Genomic DNA, 21,168 nt, shown 5'->3' on the forward strand with positions numbered 1-21,168 from the left:
ACTAACTAACTAACTAACTAACTAACTAACTAACTAACTAACTAACTAACTAACTAACTAACTAACTACTAACTAACTAACTAACTAACTAACTAACTAACTAACTAACTAACTAACTAACTAACTAACTAACTAACTAACTAACTAACTAACTAACTAACTAACTAACTAACTAACTAACTAACTAACTAACTAACTAACTACTAACTAACTAACTAACTAACTACTAACTAACTACTAACTAACTAACTAACTAACTAACTAACTAACTAACTAACTAACTAACTAACTACTAACTAACTAACTAACTAACTAACTAACTAACTAACTAACTAACTAACTAACTAACTAACTAACTAACTAACTAACTAACTAACTAACTAACTAACTAACTAACTAACTAACTAACTAACTAACTAACTAACTAACTAACTAACTACTAACTAACTAACTAACTAACTAACTAACTAACTAACTAACTAACTAACTAACTAACTAACTAACTAACTAACTAACTAACTAACTAACTAACTACTAACTAACTAACTAACTAACTAACTAACTAACTAACTAACTAACTAACTAACTAACTAACTAACTAACTAACTAACTAACTAACTAACTAACTAACTAACTAACAATACTAACTACTAACTAACTAACTAACTACTACTAACTACTAACTAACTAACTAACTACTACTAACTAACTACTAACTAACTAACTACTAACTAACTACTAACTAACTAACTAACTAACTAACTAACTACTAACTAACTAACTACTAACTAACTAACTAACTAACTACTAACTACTAACTACTAACTAACTACTAACTAACTACTAACTAACTAACTAACTACTAACTAACTAACTAACTAACACTAACTAACTAACTAACTAACTAACTAACTACTAACTAACTTAACTAACTACTAACTAACTAATAACTAACTAACTAACTAACTAACTAACTAACTAACTAACTAACTACTAACTAACTAACTACTAACTAACTAACTAACTAACTAACTACTAACTAACTAACTAACTAACTACTAACTAACTAACTAACTACTAACTAACTAAACTAACTAACTAACTACCTAACTAACTAACTAACTAACACTAACTAACTAACTACTACTAACTACTAACTAACTAACTAACTAACTAACTAACTACCTAACTAACTAACTAACTAACTAACTACTAACTAACTAACTAACTAACTAAATAACTAACTTATAGGTGGGACAAACACTAGGGTAAACAGCTATAGTACTGGAAGCTATAAAAATCCCAGGAATTACTGCTCAGGGTTCTTGACTTGTGTTATTTTTGTATGTACATATATTCTTTAGAAGCTGTATATGTTTCTTATTCGATTCTCTTTACATTTCTTTCAAAAGTTTGTAATTAAAGTTTTTGCACATTTGATTTTAGCATTTCTTTTTTTTTAAGATTTTTGAAATTTTTATTAAATGTGTGAAAGGAATATTTTAAACAAAATACTTTCTTATTAATAAGGTTAGTGTTTTTTTCAGTTTACTTAAAAGCCATTTTAACTTAAAATTTATAAACTATAAATTACAATAATTTTATTATTAAATTAAGAATAATGCAAATATTTCAATTTAAAGTTCTTAGAGCAAAAAAAAAAAAAAGCTATAAAAAATGTATGGTAAATAATAATAATATTCTTGGTATCAAAATTTTGTTTAATTTGTGATTATTATTTTTTGGTATAAAATATATTTTTTTAATCACAGATTTAAACTGTATGAGCTTTGGTTTTTTCTGTTAATAATTTTTTTATATAAAGGCAGTTTTTCGTAAACAAATAAATGCTATTGTTTTACTTAATAATATTTAAATTAAGTTTAATTTAATTTATTATTAAATTATTGTTATTTTTTAATATATATTTTTTTTATTTTAGTACATTAAAAGTCCATGGGTTGGTTGTATTTTTTGTATTGAATTTCCCGAGTGACAAGCTGTTGTAATTATTAGACCTCATTACGATGATCATGCTGATCATTATCTCCTCCTCCTCCAGCACCATCACCACCACCTTCCATATTAAGACTGCGTAGAGATCTGGGGAGAAATGATTGTTGATTTTCTTTTAATAAAATAGGTAGGATCAAAGAATATAATTTTAAATTTGTATTACTAAAACTCTAAATCGCTCATAAATTTCCTACAACACGATCTTTTGCGATCATTCCCTTATTAAAGATCGAAAACCTAGCTTTAAAATCTGTGATCACTTTTATTTCTCACCAAAAATCTATTTTTTTAGTGAAAACATAAAAGTCCATTTTCTGGCTAAACTAGAGGCCCCAGGTCAAAAAGCATTGAAATCTGTGATCACTTTTATTTCTCACCAAAAATCGATTTTTGGGTGAAAACATAAAGGTCCATTTTCTGGCTAAACCAAAGACCCCAGGGCAAAAAAGATTGCAATCATTGATCACTTTTATTTCTCACCAAAAATCGAATTTTGAATGAAAACATAAAAGTTCCTTTTCTGGCTAAACTAGAGGCCCCAGGGCAAAAAGCTTTAAAATCTTTTATTTCTCATCAAAAATCGATTTTTGAGTGAAAACATAAAAGTCAATTATCTGGCAAACTAGAGGCCCCAGGGCCTCTATAGTATGGGCTATAGAATAGTCTATAATCTGAACTGTAGAATAGTCTATAGTCTGGATTATAGAATATTCTATAGTCTGTACTATATAATAGTCTATAGTCTGGACTATAAAATAGTCTAAAGTCTGAACTATAGAATAGTCTATGGTCTATACTCTGGAATAAAGAATAGTCTATAGACTGGACTACAGAATAGTCTATAGACTGGATTATAGAAAAGTCTATAGTCTGGACTTTAGAATAGTCTATAGTCTAGACTAGAGAATAGTCTATAGTCTGGACACTAGAATAGTCTATAGTCTAGGCTATAGAATAGTTTATAGTCAGGACTGTAGAATAGGCTATAGTCAGGACTGTGGAATAGTCTATAGTGAGGACTATATAATAGTCTATAGTCTGGACTATAGAATAGTCTATAGTCTGGACTATAGAATATTCTATAGTCTGGACTGTAGAATAGTCTATAGTTTAGGCTATAGAATTCTAGAAAGAAATTGTTACTTCATTTAGTTTCTAACACTTTTTAAACGTGCAAAATATCATGATTAGAAATTTAGAAAATATATCGTAACTAATATTAACGGAAATAAAGAAAAAATTTATTCATTTAGAAAATTAATAAAAAAGTATTTGATGAAAGAAAGATGAGCTTTGGCTAAAACAAACAGAGGCGTTAAAATACATATATTACACTTTCAATAGGGGGCAATACAAAGTGTTTTGAACTAAATTCATTTTAAGAACAATTATGATTTATAATAAATTAAAAAGTTTGTTCTATAAACCTTTGATAAGTTGTTATGAATAAGGCAGTTAGCCATTTTAAAAATATTACCACAGTCTACACAATCTACTATATTGTTACCCTAACGCTAGTCTGGTAAACAGTTTATTGGTTCTTCTGCTTATTGCACTTTTCATATTTAACATTTATAAAATATTAATCGTTATAAAATTTATTAGATTTTTTTTTCGTTTTAATTAATTAAATTCTTTATACGTATTAATGTTGTTATTATTGTAGTTGTTGTTGGAAACGTGCGTGATAACTGCAAAGATTCTCGGGTGTTTGGAAATTTGATCTAAATTTATTTTAGTGGTTTTAAATTGTTTGTTTTATATTCATAATTTTAATATTTTATAAAAAAATTATTCGTATAGTGTTTTTTTTTTTTTTTTTTGCATTGTTAATATTTGTTATTGTTATAATTTATTTGTTATAAAATGTTTTTTGTTTATTATAAAATTATTCATGATAATTAGTTAACTATTTGGAAGTGTTATATTGCATAAGTTGAGCAAGTTTGAATTGCTTTTAACGTAATTTCTAATAACCCAGCGAAACATTTCTTAATAGTAATATCGTCTGGACTCTCGACTAAAGAATAGTCTATAGTCAGGAATATTGAATAGTCTACAGTCATAACTATAGAATAACCTATAGTCTGGACTATATATGTAAGTCCATATGTATATAGACTGGATTATAGAATAGTCTATAGCATAGTCTAAAGTCAGGACTATAGAATAGTCTATAGTCTGGACTATAGAATAGTTTATAGTCTGGACTATAGAATAGTCTATAGTCTGGACTATAGAATAGTCTATATTCTGGACTATAGAATAATCTATAGTCTGGACTATAGAATAGTCTATTGTCTGGACTATAGAATAGTCTATAGTCTGAACTATAGAATAGTCTATAGTATGGACTATAGAATAGTCTATAGTCTGGACTATAGACTAGTCTATAGTCAGGACTATAGAATAGTTTATAGTCAGGACTATAAAATAGTCTATAGTGAGGAATTTCGAATAGTCTATAGTCTGGACTACAGAATAGTCCAAGTATAATTTGGTTTATAATTATAGTCAGGACTGTAAAATAGGATATAGTCACGAATATAGGATACGCTATAGTCTGTACTATAGAATAGGCTATAGTCTGGACTATAGAATAGGCTATAGTCTGGACTATAGAATAGGCTATAGTCTGGACTATAGAATAGGCTATAGTCTGGACTATAGAATAGGCTATAGTCTGGACTATAGAATAGGCTAAAGTCTGGACTATAGAATAGGCTATAGTCTGGACTATAGAATAGGCTATTGTCTGGACTATAGAATAGGCTATAGTCTGGACTATAGCATAGGCTATAGTCTGGACTATAGCATAGGCTATAGTCTGGACTATAGCATAGACTATAGCATAGGCTATGGTCTGGACTATAGCATAGGCTGGACTATAGCATAGGCTGGACTATAGCATAGGCTATAGTCTGGACTATAGCATAGGCTGGACTATAGCATAGGCTATAGTCTGGACTATAGCATAGGCTATAGTCTGGACTATAGCATAGGCTATAGTCTGGACTATAGCATAGGCTATAGTCTGGACTATAGAATAGGCTATAGTCTAGACTATAGAATAGTCTATAGTCTGTACTATAGAATAGGCTATAGTCTGGACTATAGAATAGGCTATAGTCTGGACTTATAATAGGTTGCAGTCAGTTCAATAGAATAGTCTATAGTTGGTACTATAGAATAGTCTATAGTCAGTACTAAAGAATAGTATAAAGGAAGGAAAGTCAAACGTTTTTTGTTTGATTACAAATATTTCGTAAATATATTGCTGGGATATAGTAAAATCTGTAGTTATGTATTTTTTGGAATAATTGTTTACTACTCAAAAACTTTTACTATGATGACTCAACTTGACTCATTATCCAAATTTATGCAATCTACACTGTGACATGTGTGTTCATTTCAAACTTCTAACTCTAGGTGGGTCGGGTTAAAAAGGTTAATCATTATTTAAAACTTGTACTTTATTTGAAATCTAACCTGTTGTGTTCTTTTTATATATCTTTTACTTTTTTTCCGATCAACTTCCTCGTCAATTGACATCACTTAAGCTAAATTTAATTGTTTTTGTAGCTGAGCATTAATGTGTGTTTGTGCCGCAGTTTGTAGTACAAACCTGGAACGTTCGAATAATGAGGGATCAGTGTAGATAGGTTCACTGGGATCTTCAAATTGATTTGGTCCGGCGGTTTGGTTGCGCATGGGATTCATTACGGGTAATTGACACATTCGTGCTAAATTTCTGAAAATAATAATGAAGATGTTAATTACAAATTTTCATAACAATGTAAACCTCGAATATTTAAAACCATATATTTATCAAAATAGTATATCTTTTGGACTATAGAATAGTCTATAGTCTGGACTGTAGAATAGTCTACAGTCTGGACTATAGAATAGTCTATAATCTCGACTATAGAATAGTCTATTGACTGGACTATAGTACAGTCTATAGGCTGAACTATAGAATAGTCTATAGGTTGGACTATAGAATAGTCCATAGGTTGTACTATAGAATAGTCTATATGCTGGACTATAGAATAGTCTATAGTCAGGACTATATAATAGACTATATGTTGGACTATAGAATAGTCTTTAGGAATATAGAATAGTCTATAACCAGGACTATAGAATAGTCTATAGCCAGGACTATTGAATAGTCTATAGCCATGACTGTAGAATAGTCTATAGCCAGGTCTATAGACAAGACTATAGAATAGTTTATTGTCAGGACTATAGGCTATTCTATAGTCCAGATTATAGACTGTTCTATAGTATGGTCTATAAAAGAGTCTATAGTCTGGACTATAGAATAGTCTATAGTCTGGAGTATAGAATAGTCTATAGTCTGGACTATAGAATAGTCTATAGTCGTCTGGACTATAGAATAGTCTATAGTCTGGACTATAGAATAGTCTATAGTCTGGACTATAGAATAGTCTATAGTCTGGACAATAGAATAGTCTATAGTCTGGACTATAGAATAATCTGTAGTCTGGACTATAGAATTATCTATAGTCTGGACTATAGAATAGTCCATAGTCTGGTCTATAGAATAGTCTATAGTCTGGACTATAGAATAGTCAATAGTCTGGACTATACAATAGTCTATAGTGTGGACTATAGAATAGTCTATAGTGTGGATTATAGTATAGTCTATAGTCTGGACTATAAAATTGTCTATAGTCTGGACTATAGAATAGTCTATAGTCTGGACTATAGAATAGTCTATAGTCTGGACTATAGTATAGTCTATATTCTGGACTATAAAATAGTATATAGTCTGGACTATAGAATAGTCTATAGTCTGGACTATAGAATAGTCTATAGTCTGGACTATAGAATAGTCTATAGTCTGAACTATAGAATAGTCTATAGTCTGGACTATAGAATATTCTATTGTCTGGACGCTAGAATAGTCTATAGTCTGGATTATAGAATAGTCTACAACCTGGACTATAGAATAGTCTATACCATAGGTTTATAAGATTTCCATACGAAATAAAATTATCAAACAATAATTACCCACCCAGTAGCAAATGTCTTATGAAGACTACCACCAAACATCGAGACATTTGAACGGAAGGCATTTGCTGCACGATTCGTTGAAGACGAATGAGTGGCATTTGAACTGCTGCTGCCCGAGCCATTAGGCATATGACCAATTTCACTAAAGCGTTCATGTGTGCGTATCGATGATGAGTGTCCTAGCGAATGTATGGGTGAATGGCGATCAGCTAAACGATTTTTTGACATAGTCTTCCAATAACGTCTATAGGCTAAACCCGAGACCAGAGTAATACTCAACAATAAAATCATTAAGAGAATAATGGCGGTTATGAGACCATGATACTCGGAGGGGCTAAGGCATACAGTTTCCACGGGAGCCACTAGTTTGCGGGGATAGGATTCTTTTTCGATTTCCTCACGACTTTCGAAGACCTTTAAATTAAAATCATGTTAAATATAAATTTTAAAAGAAAAGTTTTGAATCTGTTAGTACCTCTATCATTTCGCGTACTTGCTCAGGTTCTTCAGGTTCCGTGTCAGTTGTATTGTCTGTAATAAATATATAACATTAAAGATCAGTTTCTATTTATATTTTTGGGTGGTAAAAGAGTTATATACTTGTGTTACTTTCACCCAAAGTAGCAGTTACAGTTGTGGTATTCAATTCAGACATATCATCTATTAAACGTTCGGCCACTGGTTCCAAAGTAGCTGAATTTTCCTCATCTATTATTTCATCTTCCTCTTCTAAGACATCCGTTTCATTTAAAGATCTTCTACGGCGGCCAAATGAAGGTTCTTGTCTACCCGCTGGTCCGGGACAATAAGCCGGTTGACAACCTTCACGACAAGTGCGTACAGTAGCTTCAAATACCAAGAAATTGGATTCAGGTATTTTAAAGGCATTAAAGCGGGCCTCCAAAGTATCACCATCACGCAGTTTATCCAATTCCGGGAAGACATAAGGATCCACCGGACAACTGTTAACATTATTTTAATTTTGATAAATCGGAAGAAAATTTATTATATAATTACTCACCCAAAACGATCTATTAGTTGTATACTTCTGCCCGAATAAGGATCTCTAGCCACTACATTGGTGGCAAATATATCCGTGGCATGATTATAACCATCTAAGGCCTCTAAACGGAATGTCAAAGGATCTCCCACAGCTATAGTAGTAGTCGGTCTGCCTTGATATAGAATACTTAAACGCACCTTAGAGCTTAAAGTATTTTCGGCTGGTAAATATTCAATGGGTATGGGACTGCCGGATCTATCGGAATCAGAAAGACTTTTTACAACAACAAATAGTTTGTTTACAAACAAAATGTTTTTTGTAAAACGTTTTTTATTTTCTTAACCAATAAAAACGTTTTTGTATAACATTTTGTTTTTAAAATATTTACTACTAAATACAAGGATTAGTGAGCTTTCTACTTAAAAATATTAATCGAAAAGATTTATGACAATCATGCATTATCGTCTACAGTACATGCTTTAAGTATAGGGACTACTTTCAAAGATCTAATGTATTAAGTAATGCTACTAAAAGCTTTTCAAAAGCTTTGTTTATTTATATTTAAGCCTAAAAATATGTTTGTGTAGAGTTTGTTAATAAAACTTAAAGAAAAGCTTAAGGTGATCTTGAAAAAGAAAAGCTTACTTGAAGTTTTTAAAGTTAAACAAAGCTTTAACGGTTTTTTAAACATTTAAAATCTGGAGGTTTTTGAGTAAATGTTTTAAATTTATATAAATTCGGAAATATTGTTAATACGAAAGAACCTTTGAAGTCTACTGACTAGTTTATAGACTATACTAGTGACTAGTCTAAAAACTTGACTAGTAAGTCGTCTAAGACCTAATTTATTGTTTAATGTATTGACTAGACTAAGGACTAGTCTATGGAAGAATCTATTGACTAGTTCATTTACTAGTTTATTGATCAGTTTATGGACTAGTCTAAAGACTAGTGTATTGACTAGATATGGATTTATCTATTGACGAGTCTATAGGCTGGTCTATTGACTCGCCTATAGATTAGCCTATTGACTTGTTTATGGACTTGTATATAGTCAAATAATTATACTGACTGATCTTTGGACTAGTCTCATGTCTAGTCTATTGACTAGTCTTAAGGTTAGTCTGTTGACATGTCTATAGATTAGTCTATTGACTATTATATGGACTAGCCTATTGATCCTTCTATGGACAAATCAATTGGCTAGTTTATCTGTTGACTAATCTGTACACTAGTCGAAAACTTTCTGGAGCCATCTGTTGATACCATATACTGAAATGTTGAAAGTTCTTTCACTGTGGAAGTTCTTAAGGGAACCAAATTTTTAATTAATAACTTAATTCTTCAACTTAGTAACTAAACTAGCCAACTAGTTTAGTCCAAGCCCAACTAGTTCTCCATAAAAATATTTATTTTTTTATCAAATTAAACCCCAAATTACAACATCAACATATCTGTCTGAATTTGGAACATACCCAGCACCAATGTAACCAGATGTAACGACAGCTTCGCCTGGACCACGGAAAACACAAGTTAAATTATAGCGTTTATCACGGCTTGTCTGGACATTGTCCGAGAATTGTACCACCACAATATTGGTAAGAGTGTCGCCATACTTTGCAATTAAAAGAGATGAATAGTAAATAGTGTCCTTAAAGAACTATTTAATGGATACTTACTCTTTGAGTACCACAATCGGGATAACCTTGAGGACCACTGATGCGCAAAACATTGACAGTGCCGCCATTGCCACGGAAGAAACAACTAAATCCATGTTTAAGCAAAAAAAATGTTTGTCCCTTTAATCCTAAAATTACTTTATTTTAAGACTTACCGATCATAGTAACCATAGGTGTAAATGCGTCCCATAAAACTATCTGGGGTTCGTATAGTAAATTCCATGCCCTCCTCATTACAAGTTTGCGTTACTAAGAGAATTTATGGTAACAATTTATTCCTTTAAAACTCCTCTATATAGAATACTTACCATCCATACATTCCCCATCACTGCGTCCCATACTACGTTCATAGAAATCATAATTGGCGGCATCGAATAAACTGGGATCATGAACATCTAATTCACGAGAATCACGATCACTTAACTCACAATTGGGTATATCACGATCATCATAATTGGAAGCCACCGAATCCCTAAATTATATTATTACTTGTATTAAGTATTCCATATCCTTATTAATATCTTTCTTCCACTAACCTATAATTGAAACTTCTACATACAAAATCTCTCGATTCTACACACTCTCTTTCGCACTGTATAAGCGAGGGCACTACTAGTGATCTTCTTATAAAATGTCTTCTCATTTTGTGACGTGCTGCCACCTGCTTAAAGTTATCACTTTCTTCGCAACGTGTAATGGGTGGACGTGGTAAACCTACAGGTCCGTTAGCACCATAAGGTGATATGGGATGGGGATGTGGTGGTGGCGGTGGCAAGGCTCCAGGTATAGGATGATCATTTGGCAGGGGTGTTAAAGTGCCAGTACCCGGACCACCTCCACCAACACCACTATAGTAAGGACGTTTATAGGGACTATCATAACCCACATAACCTCCACTACCACCTGGATTTACTACAGGTCTACGGCTTAAGGGTCTATCATAGTCACGATCATAGGGGCCATAACGATCTCCATAACGTTCCTCATAGTCCATGTCATAGTAGGGAGGAGGAGGGGGTGGTCGTTTATAACCTAAATCAATTTCAATTTTAAAATTTATTATATATTTATGATATCGAATATTAAGGTTTCGGTTTAATAGGTCATTAGTTTATTAATTTGTTTAGTAAAATATTACCTGGTCTTACACCTCCCGCACTAGAGCTACCAAAACGATTTCCATATTTGTATATATCGACGGGATAACGATCTGTACCTACCGGTAAACGATTGGGTGAAGTTGGTGAATATTTACCAGCCGGTTCTGCAATGGGCGGAGGCGGATAACGTTTGGCTGAATCAGGTTCGGGTCTTCTGGCACTATGTATGATTTCATCGGGAGAATAGCGGCCATCTGGACCATAGCGACCTGAAGAAGTAGGTCCTCTTGGACCATCGGGTGATAGAGGATAACGTGATTCGTAAGAGGAAGGTCTAAACCTTCTATCGGGGAAACCTTCTGGAGCATCTCGCCCTGGAGATGCTCCTGCCAGGGAATCTCTTATGGGAGGATAACGAGAGGGATAACGTCCACCATATCGATCCTCGGGATAACGGCTACCAGGCAAGTAAGGTCTATAGGGAACATCATCATCGGGCGGATAAGGTCTAGTGTGTGGTAAATCCATTGGCAATGTATTATCTTTGACAGGAGGATAACGATCAGATGTAGGACGATATAAGGGATAACGATCTCTTGTGGGATAACGTCCTTCATTGGGATAACGATCATTGTAACCACCCTCAGGATAACGGTCAGCATAACGATCTTTTGGTGGTATAACATCATCGTAAGGATAACGTCCTGGTAGACGTTCGGGATAACGATCATCATAAGGAGGACGGTCTCTGTCTAAACCTCCAGGATAACGATCTCTATCACCTACCGGCATATAACGATCTCTATCAGCTGGATAACGTCCACGATCTCCTAAAGGAAAACGATCGCGTTCGCGATCTCGATCACGATCACGATCCCCCGGAAAACGATTACGATCTCGGTCCAAAGGATATCGATCATCTTCATACAATCCTCCACTGGGAGGATAACGGTCCCGATCTCTATCACGATTACGATCACGATCGCGCTCATCATTATAATCACCACCAGGAAAACGATCACCTATGCCAGGTCTTGGCAAACCAGCTCCAGCTACTGGATAACGATCTGGCAGGTTTGTTAGTGTATGTTAAATGTTGGTTAGTTGTTGAGTTAATATTAATTAAATTTAAATGGTGGTTCATATAAAAAAATGGTGAAAAATTAGAAGTTTGTTTTTATATAAAAATCTATTATAACACCTACCATAATCATTAGAGCCCGGGTCAGGATAACGATCATAAGGCGGAGGACGACCATAACCATCCGAAGTACTGCCAGGCATATCACTGGGAATTCTATTACCACTAGGACCATAACGATTGCCACCATAACGATCATCATTTTTATTGGGATTATTCCAGTTATTACCAGGACGATCAGAAGGTCGATGACCATTACCCGAACTTCCCGAACCACCAGATCCTGAAACAGCCGAGCCACCATGGCCATCATTATCATTACCGGTGCCCACAACATTAACTACGTTGTTTTAAATGGATTTAATTATAAACTTTTAAAAACTCCAGAGATTGTGCCAACTTACGCATTAAATTTTCATAATAATCATAGTCTGCATCATAAATTATACGCATGCCATCTTTTTGGTTATAACGACTCAAGCGACAAGTACGAAAACGATCACTATACACTGCCGATCTATAATTTTACAAGATGCAAGTGAGTGAGGGAAAGCGCGTGTTAATGTTTTAACCAAATCTTTACCTGCATTGAAAACTCGTCTGCCTTAAACACTCATCCAGACATTCGCTTAATGAGCGTCCTGTTATTTCCGAATGAAATTCTCCGCCCAAACGTGAATTGCGGTAACGTTGAAATGCTGTATCTGGTCGTCTGCCGCTAGAGAATAGATGTGATGTCACTGAGTTATCCGGATAATCTGTTGCACGTTCTACAAATAAAAAGTGTCAGCTTAAGAACGCAAAACTTTGCCACAAAATTAGAGAAAAACATTAAAATTTAATTAGCATTAGAAGTGTGTGTCGGCTTAAGTTGAGGAAGTATGTTCAGCACGAGTCAAAAGCTTTTTATTCCTAGAATTAAGGTGTTTATATAAAATGTTTGTTTTTCAACAAGCCAACCTTCCCCTTTTGTTAGTAGCAGCATCCACACTAATCAGGCTTATTACTTACGGTTATCCAAGCAGACAAGATCATAAAAATGATGTGTTGGACTGGAGCTTATACTAATGTCATCTTTTTGAGAAATTGAATCTTCTTCAGACAGTATACACTGTTTAGTTTGGTCATCAAATTCCACCGAACGGCAAAAGTATCTGAAAGAATGAAGTTTAAAAAGAAAATAATAATTTTAATTAAAAACTGGTACTATAATGTTATACTTATGTGTTAAGTAAATATAGCTGTTCATTGTCCCACTTACTTTTCAGCACGCAAACACATTGTCTGGCATTCTTCCAAAGTCATATTATTAAATATGTCCACTTCAAATGGTCCTCCCAAACGTTTGTTCTCCTCCTTAACAAATACAGCCAAACCATCACAACGACGCTCTGCATTAAGACAAGTATTTTCTAAATAATCAGAATTTGGATCATCTTCCAAGAGTTCGGGATGCGTGCGACGTGTAAATCTAAAATGTTTTAAATGTATTCAATTTAAACCTGTTAAGTTTCCTAATTAATGGGTCAAACAAATACCTGCTTAAAGTACAGGAACGCATAGTGGAATCAAAATTAGCAGAACGGCAAACAAATGAGAATTCGTTAAGACATTTATCCTCACAATCTGAACGATTGGCGGCGGTAATCTAAAAGAATTTTGATTAATTAATATCAAGAAAGAAAAAACCCTTAACCTACCTCTTTAATATCCGAAATTGGTAACTTTAGTTTTTTCCGGGGATGTCTTTCAAACACATAACTACGACTAGGACATTCTCTTTCCGGTCGGCTAGCTAAAATCAAAACATTTATTAACAATATCTAACAAATTCAATTTCATTCTATTTATCTCTTACATGTCAAACAAATCTCATTGAAATGTACACTGTTCGGTACTAGCATTAAACTGCCAATACCTTCAGGTCCCGCCTGTTCAGATGTCAAATAACACAAAGATTCTTCGTATTCCATGTTACCGCCAAATGCCGTTATTCTACTGCCTGGCTGAAAATCAAAACTAGTGCAAGTACGCACTAAATTATTGGTGCCAGTGCGATCACGTAAACATAGATCTTGACATTTCTCTAGCACACGAAAGGGTGGAGCTGTGTCACGTACTACATCATCGTCGTAGCCTTGTAATTGTTGGTTGGGTAGACGTTCGTAGAGAACACGACCTAAACCATTTTTACAAGTTGTTTGAGCTGCATGGTCAAACAACAAGATCAACAAATAATACAAAAAAATCAGTATTAAATAAAATGTAACAATTTCGTTTTTTTTACGTTGTAAGAGATGACAAGTTGTAGGGAGACAGAGGTGTTATGGAATATTATTGTTTAGAGGGGTATTAAAAACAAGCTTTAAAAATATTAACAATAGAATTTCTCGCATTAGTTGCGATTGGCCGAGTTTAACAATTCTATAAAGATCACACGTTCATATTAATAGTAGATAATTATAAATAATTGTGTGAGAAAGTTTAAACTAATATATATATTTGCAATATGATGCAAAATTATAAAATGCATTTTTTGTTATCTATAATTAAAAATATGATAATATGTATGTCAATTTAACTTTATGAAACAAGTACCTTTATTTTTAAAACGTCAATTGTGGTTCAGTTCTAGTACAGTTCATGTTTAGATTTAGTTCAGTACTTGATCAGTTTTGGTTCAGTTCTATTTCTGTACTAGTTCAGTTCTAGTTCAGTTCTAGTTCAGTTCTAGTTCAGTTCTAGTTCAGTTCTAGTTCAGTTCTAGTTCAGTTCTAGTTCAGTTCTAGTTCAGTTCTAGTTCAGTTCTAGTTCAGTTCTAGTTCAGTTCCAGTTCAGCTCTAGTTCAGTTCCAGTTCAGTTCTAGTTCAGTTCTAGTTCAGTTCTAGTTCAGTTCTAGTTCAGCTCTAGTTCAGTTCCAGTTCAGTTCTAGTTCAGTTCTAGTTCAGTTCTAGTTCAGTTCTAGTTCAGTTCTAGTTCAGTTCTAGTTCAGTTCTAGTTCAGTTCTAGTTCAGTTCTAGTTCAGTTCTAGTTCAGTTCTAGTTCAGTTCTAGTTCAGTTCTAGTTCAGTTCTAGTTCAGTTCTAGTTCAGTTCTAGTTCAGTTCTAGTTCTGTTCTAGTTCTATTCTAGTTCTGTTCTAGTTCTGTTCTGTTCTAGTTCTGTTCTAGTTCTGTTCTAGTTCTGTTCTAGTTCTGTTCTAGTTCTGTTCTAGTTCTGTTCTAGTTCTGTTCTAGTTCTGTTCTAGTTCTGTTCTAGTTCTGTTCTAGTTCTGTTCTAGTTCTGTTTCTAGTTCTGTTCTAGTTCTGTTCTAGTTCTGTTCTAGTTCTGTTCTAGTTCTGTCTAGTTCTGTTCTAGTTCTGTTCTAGTTCTGTTCTAGTTCTGTTCTAGTTCTGTTCTAGTTCTGTTCTAGTTCTGTTCTAGTTCTGTTCTAGTTCTGTTCTAGTTCTGTTCTAGTTCTGTTCTAGTTCTGTTCTAGTTCTGTTCTAGTTCTGTTCTAGTTCTGTTCTAGTTCTGTTCTAGTTCTGTTCTAGTTCTGTTCTAGTTCTGTTCTAGTTCTGTTCTAGTTCTGTTCTAGTTCTGTTCTAGTTCTGTTCTAGTTCTGTTCTAGTTCTGTTCTAGTTCTGTTCTAGTTCTGTTTCTAGTTCTGTTCTAGTTCTGTTCTAGTTCTGTTCTAGTTCTGTTCTAGTTGTTCTGTTCTAGTTCTGTTCTAGTTCTGTTCTAGTTCTGTTCTAGTTCTGTTCTAGTTGTTCTAGTTGTCTAGTTCTGTTCTAGTTCTGTTCTAGTTCTGTTCTAGTTCTGTTCTAGTTCTGTTCTAGTTCTGTTCTAGTTCTGTTCTAGTTCTGTTCTAGTTCTGTTCTAGTTCTGTTCTAGTTCTGTCTAGTTCTGTTCTAGTTCTGTTCTAGTTCTGTTCTAGTTCTGTTCTAGTTCTGTTCTAGTTCTGTTCTAGTTCTAGTTCTAGTTCTAGTTCTGTTCTAGTTCTGTTCTAGTTCTGTTCTAGTTCTGTTCTAGTTCTGTTCTAGTTCTGTTCTAGTTCTGTTCTAGTTCTGTCTAGTTCTGTTCTAGTTGCTGTTCTAGTTCTGTTCTAGTTCTGTTCTAGTTCTGTTCTAGTTCTGTTCTAGTTCTGTTCTAGTTCTGTTCTAGTTCTGTTCTAGTTCTGTTCTAGTTCTGTTCTAGTTCTGTTCTAGTTCTGTTCTAGTTCTGTTCTAGTTCTGTTCTAGTTCTGTTCTAGTTCTGTTCTAGTTCTGTTCTAGTTCTGTTCTAGTTCTGTTCTAGTTCTGTCTAGTTCTGTTCTGTTCTGTTGTTCTAGTTCTGTTCTAGTTCTGTTCTAGTTCTGTTCTAGTTCTGTTCTAGTTCTGTTCTAGTTCTGTTCTAGTTCTGTTCTAGTTCTGTTCTAGTTCTGTTCTAGTTCTGTTCTAGTTCTGTTCTAGTTCTGTTCTAGTTCTGTTCTAGTTCTGTTCTAGTTCTGTTCTAGTTCTGTTCTAGTTCTGTTTGTCTGTTAGTTCTGTTCTAGTTCTGTTCTAGTTCTGTTTTTTGTTCTAGTTCTGTTCTAGTTCTGTTCTAGTTCTGTTCTAGTTCTGTTCTAGTTCTGTTCTAGTTCTGTTCTAGTTCTGTTCTAGTTCTGTTCTAGTTCTGTTCTAGTTCTGTTCTAGTTCTGTTCTAGTTCTGTTCTAGTTCTGTTCTAGTTCTGTTCTAGTTCTGTTCTAGTTCTGTTCTAGTTCTGTTCTAGTTCTGTTCTAGTTCTGTTCTAGTTCTGTTCTAGTTCTGTTCTAGTTCTGTTCTAGTTTGTTCTAGTTCTGTTCTAGTTCTGTTCTAGTTCTGTTTAGTTCTGTTCTAGTTCTGTTCTAGTTCTGTTCTAGTTCTGTTCTGTTCTAGTTCTGTTCTAGTTCTGTTCTAGTTCTGTTCTAGTTCTGTTCTAGTTCTGTTCTAGTTCTGTTCTAGTTCTGTTCTAGTTCTGTTCTAGTTCTGTTCTAGTTCTGTTCTAGTTCTGTTCTAGTTCTGTTCTAGTTCTGTTCTAGTTCTGTTCTAGTTCTGTTCTAGTCTGTTCTAGTTCTGTTCTAGTTCTGTTCTAGTTCTGTTCTAGTTCTGTTCTAGTTCTGTTCTAGTTCTGTTCTAGTTCTGTTCTAGTTCTGTTCTAATTCTGTTCTGTTCTAGTTCTGTTCTAGTTTTGTTCTAGTTCTGTTCTAGTTCTGTTCTAGTTTTGTTCTAGTTCTGTTCTAGTTCTGTTCTAGTTCAGTTCTAGTTCAGTTCTAGTTCAGTTCTAGTTCCGTTCTAGTTCTGTTCTAGTTCTGTTCTAGTTCTGTTCTAGTACTGTTCTAGTTCTGTTTTAATTCTTTTCTAGTTCTGTTCTAGTACTGTTCTAGTTCTGTTTTAATTCTTTTCTAGTTCTGTTCTAGTTCTGTTCTAGTTCTGTTCTACTTCTGTTAAGCTCTACTGTGTTCATGTTCTTGTACTATTCTAGATCTGTTTTAGTTCTGTTCTTCTGCTAGAAGCGATTGTAGAATATTAAATTTTGAAACCCTTTTCAATAACACACCTCTGTTATTATATCATGACTTCTAAATAATATGTTTTAAATTTAATCCACTTACCATAAATCTCGTCCCATCTTAAACTAGCAATACAAACTATCAATAAAATTACAGTATTTTTTCTTAGTTTCATCATTATTTTCATCATTCCGAACAAATTTTGTATGTGTTGCGAATCCGCCTTTAAAGCGAATTTGATTTTGAAATATTTATTGGTCTCCTTGAGAATGAGATACGAATTTAAAGTAGTTATCTGTAAAACATGATTATGATCCTCATTAGATGATGTGCATGCAGCTTACACAAAAAAACACACTTTAAACTGTATTATAAAGAACTGGAATTAAAGAAAAAAAAAAAAATTGGTATAAAATGAAATCAAATAGTTTAAAATAAAACTATTGGAAACAAAGTGACCTTAATACTAGAAATAAGCAGTAATAATTATAATTTTTTTATGGAGAATTTTTCAAATTGAATTTTTAATTAAGTTCATAAAGTGTTGCCATGCGTAACGCATAGAATAGTTTTTAGTGTTTTTTTTTTTTGGGTTGACAATTATCCAAACAGTTGAAATCATAATTCATCCAACCACCAACCCCACTGAAGAAAAAAAAAAAACACATGTTTTGCTACAGCTATAGCCATTAACTTGGTCATTTACATATGGGTTTTTTTAGGTTTCGTTTTTCATGTTTTTTCTGCGGCACGAGTAAATGACAAAAAAACGCAAAATCTATTTAAACGCAAAATCAGATTTGATTTTTCAACACCGGAAATTATATCCGGTTCTTTGTTGTTTTTTTCCAAATATTTTTTAACCAAATATTATTGTATTCCTTTTTTTTCGAAGCGCTTTAACTTTGGTGTGGGGCTTAAAGTTTTTTACTTTAATGATTTAAAGTGTATTTTTTAAACTTTCATCAAGTAACAGTTAAATTTCTCATTCTCATTCTAATTTTAAATTTAATTATTGTACTTTTTTTTGTAGTTTTGTAGCTGCTGGTTTTAGCCGACATTGGCATTCGTCTCATTTTTTTAACAGAATATGGAAATTGGTGTTGTTGTTGTTTCGCTGATTTTTATTTGTTATTTAAATTTTGTATTAAATATATGGATCCATAGATCAGTTGCATGTTAATAAAGAGGTGGGGTGCATATTGAATGAAATGAGCGCGAGAAAGTTTATTTGTATTTCTCTTTATTTGATTACTTTTTCCCGCCATTTTTTGTATTTACTTGTTAATTACAATTAAATTATAAATCATATTGTAACTAAAGAGTCTATGGTGGGAATCAAACCCGCAACCGCTGGACTAGTGCGCTTTGTTTTCAGGCACCCGCTCTTTTCCTAGTTTTTATAGGAGGTTGTCATTTAATGGACTAAAATGGAAGGGACAATCGGTCGTCACAGGAAAGCAAACTTAATCTTTGAAAGCGTCGCTATCGCACATGTCATCTATGATCTTATTTAAATTTCGAGGAATAGTCTTATTGGCCGTTTAGTCGAAAAGTCGGGAATTATACGATCTGTAGGCATTTAAAAACTCTTAAAAGGAATATATTTAATAACAAATTATATACCCCAATTCTGTACCCTAATAGAATTTCAGGAAGATCTTTGTTTGTATGTTGAATGCACAATAGGGCCTAGAAGGTTCCGGTCCCGGTTCAGCCGCAAACAATTAAAACAAAATGTCCGACATCTAATAAAAGCGCGTTCGCCTATATGCTGAAGGCACAGGACAGACTAAAGACATATAGTAAAGGCGCTAGGACTTATAAAAAGGGGTCTATCTGACTTTGTGTTGGAGGCCCGGGACAGACTTGGGAGAAAACTATAGGAAAATTAAATTTTTTTCGAAAATTCTCTATTGATCGAAAATATTCGAAATGAGATTTATTGTAAAACAAATTAGAACTAAATGTCCGAAAAAGTATTAGGGCTTAATGAAAGAACATTCCGAGCGGTCGGGAATTATACGATCTATAGGGATATAAAAACTTTTTACAGGAACATACATATTTAATAATAAATTATATACCCCAATTCTGCGCCTTAATGGAATTCCAGGAAGATCTTTGTTTGTATATTGAATGCACAATAGGGCCTATGTGGAATAACCTTTCTGGTCCCGGTTCAGCCGCAAACAATTAAAACAAAATGTCCGACATGTAATAAAAGCGCGTTCGCCTATATGCTGAAGGCACAGGACAGACTAAAGACATATAGTAAAGGCGCTAGTACTTATAAAAAGGGGTCTGTCCGCCTTAGTGTTGGAGGCTCAGGACAGACTTAGGAGAAAACTATAGGAAGATGAAATTTTCTGATCTGATTGAAAATATTCGAAATAAGATCCATTGAAAAAACAAATTAGAATTAAATGTCCCAAAAAGTGTTAGGGGTTAATGAAAGAACCGTTTTTTTGCCCGTTAAAGGTTTAGAAAGGTTCATACCTCTAAATCAGTCCGAAACATAATAAATACGTCTTTTCAGCTATGTATTAAATACTCTTAACAGATTAAAGAAAACCCCATAGGAGCATGAAATGTCCTTAGAAATATTTTCAGGATTCTTGATCGGAATTATGCGACAAAGTCCGAAAAGTGTTAGGGCTTAATAAAAGAACAGCTATTTTGCCTATTAAAGGTTAATAAAGGTCCATACCTCTAGATCAGTCCGATACATAATAAATGCGTCTGTTCAGCTATGTATATGGAATGTCCTTACAAATATTTTCAGGATTCTTGATCGGAAATATACGACAATATTGAAAAACAAATTAGAACTAAATGTCCGAAAAAGTGATAGATCTAACTAAATGACTTCTGACTGTTAATTGACTATATAAAGGTCCATACATCTAGACACAAATCGAAGAAAACTTTCTCTCAAAAATTCTTTGTTGAATGAAAATAATCGTTAGTAGAAAGTGACAAAATCTGTCCAGACGTAAAATATTCGAAATAAAATGTCCATACAAGTCCAAAAATGCTATAGATCTTAATAGAAGGTATCAGAATAGCTAGATATTTCAATGTATCTGGAAATGTATAATAAAATATCCATGGCAAAAGCTCTAGAGTTTCTAAGTTCAGGATATGGTTATGTCTGTCGTGTTTATGAAATTAGAAAATCGTTATCGTTTCTTAAGAACATGTATTCTTGCGGAATGACATTTGTTGTCTGTGAAATTTCTTTTAGCTGGACTAAGAAGTAAGATCATTAGTTGATCTTATTATATCTCTCTAACGGGACTAAATAGAAGACGTTAAAGAGATACAACATTTCGCTAATGGTTCCTGTTGATAAAATTTCTTTGCTATGATTCAACAAAAATTGGAAGAAATTGTCCTTCCGATTTCGAAAACATGTCTTAAATAACAGGACTATATGTAATTTGTCATTAATGGCCTAATTTAGAATGTTTCGAACACCAGGAGACACATATATAATTATCCAAGGGAAAAGTTACCCGAATATGCAAGAGATACAATGCAGAAACCGATAAACAATTAAATTTTGATATAGATTTTGATATACAATTTTAATTTAATATTCCCGATTGTTTCCTTTCCCTAAAAACTGATATTTATAGATTTTCCGTGATAAGATTCCCAACTGGTGATGATGTATTTTAATAAAGATTTGTTAAAATAAAT

General features: G+C 33.3%; 1 protein-coding gene across 1 annotated transcript; it reads right to left on the reverse strand.

Moving 5' to 3' along the window:
• Positions 1-1,908: 1,908 nt before the first annotated feature.
• Positions 1,909-18,388, reverse strand: LOC119603977. The gene is made up of 22 exons (XM_037956285.1): positions 18,170-18,388; positions 17,566-17,842; positions 13,835-14,182; positions 13,677-13,771; positions 13,515-13,624; positions 13,238-13,447; positions 12,988-13,130; positions 12,560-12,746; positions 12,381-12,493; positions 12,041-12,316; positions 10,874-11,902; positions 10,272-10,767; positions 10,044-10,207; positions 9,891-9,984; positions 9,736-9,820; positions 9,532-9,671; positions 8,075-8,329; positions 7,654-8,015; positions 7,529-7,584; positions 7,055-7,467; positions 5,642-5,767; positions 1,909-2,103 (listed from the first exon to the last, which is right to left on the reverse strand). The coding sequence occupies exons 2-22, from the start codon at positions 17,651-17,653 to the stop codon at positions 2,013-2,015; spliced, it is 4,881 nt and encodes a 1,626-aa protein (XP_037812213.1). The 5' UTR covers positions 17,654-17,842; positions 18,170-18,388; the 3' UTR covers positions 1,909-2,012.
• Between the last annotated feature and the right edge of the window lie 2,780 nt (positions 18,389-21,168).

Source organism: Lucilia sericata, unplaced genomic scaffold, assembly GCF_015586225.1.
Source record: "Lucilia sericata isolate MDLA Ls3-8-SP2 unplaced genomic scaffold, ASM1558622v1 Contig000350F_arrow, whole genome shotgun sequence".
Classification (NCBI taxonomy): Eukaryota; Metazoa; Arthropoda; class Insecta; order Diptera; family Calliphoridae; genus Lucilia; species Lucilia sericata.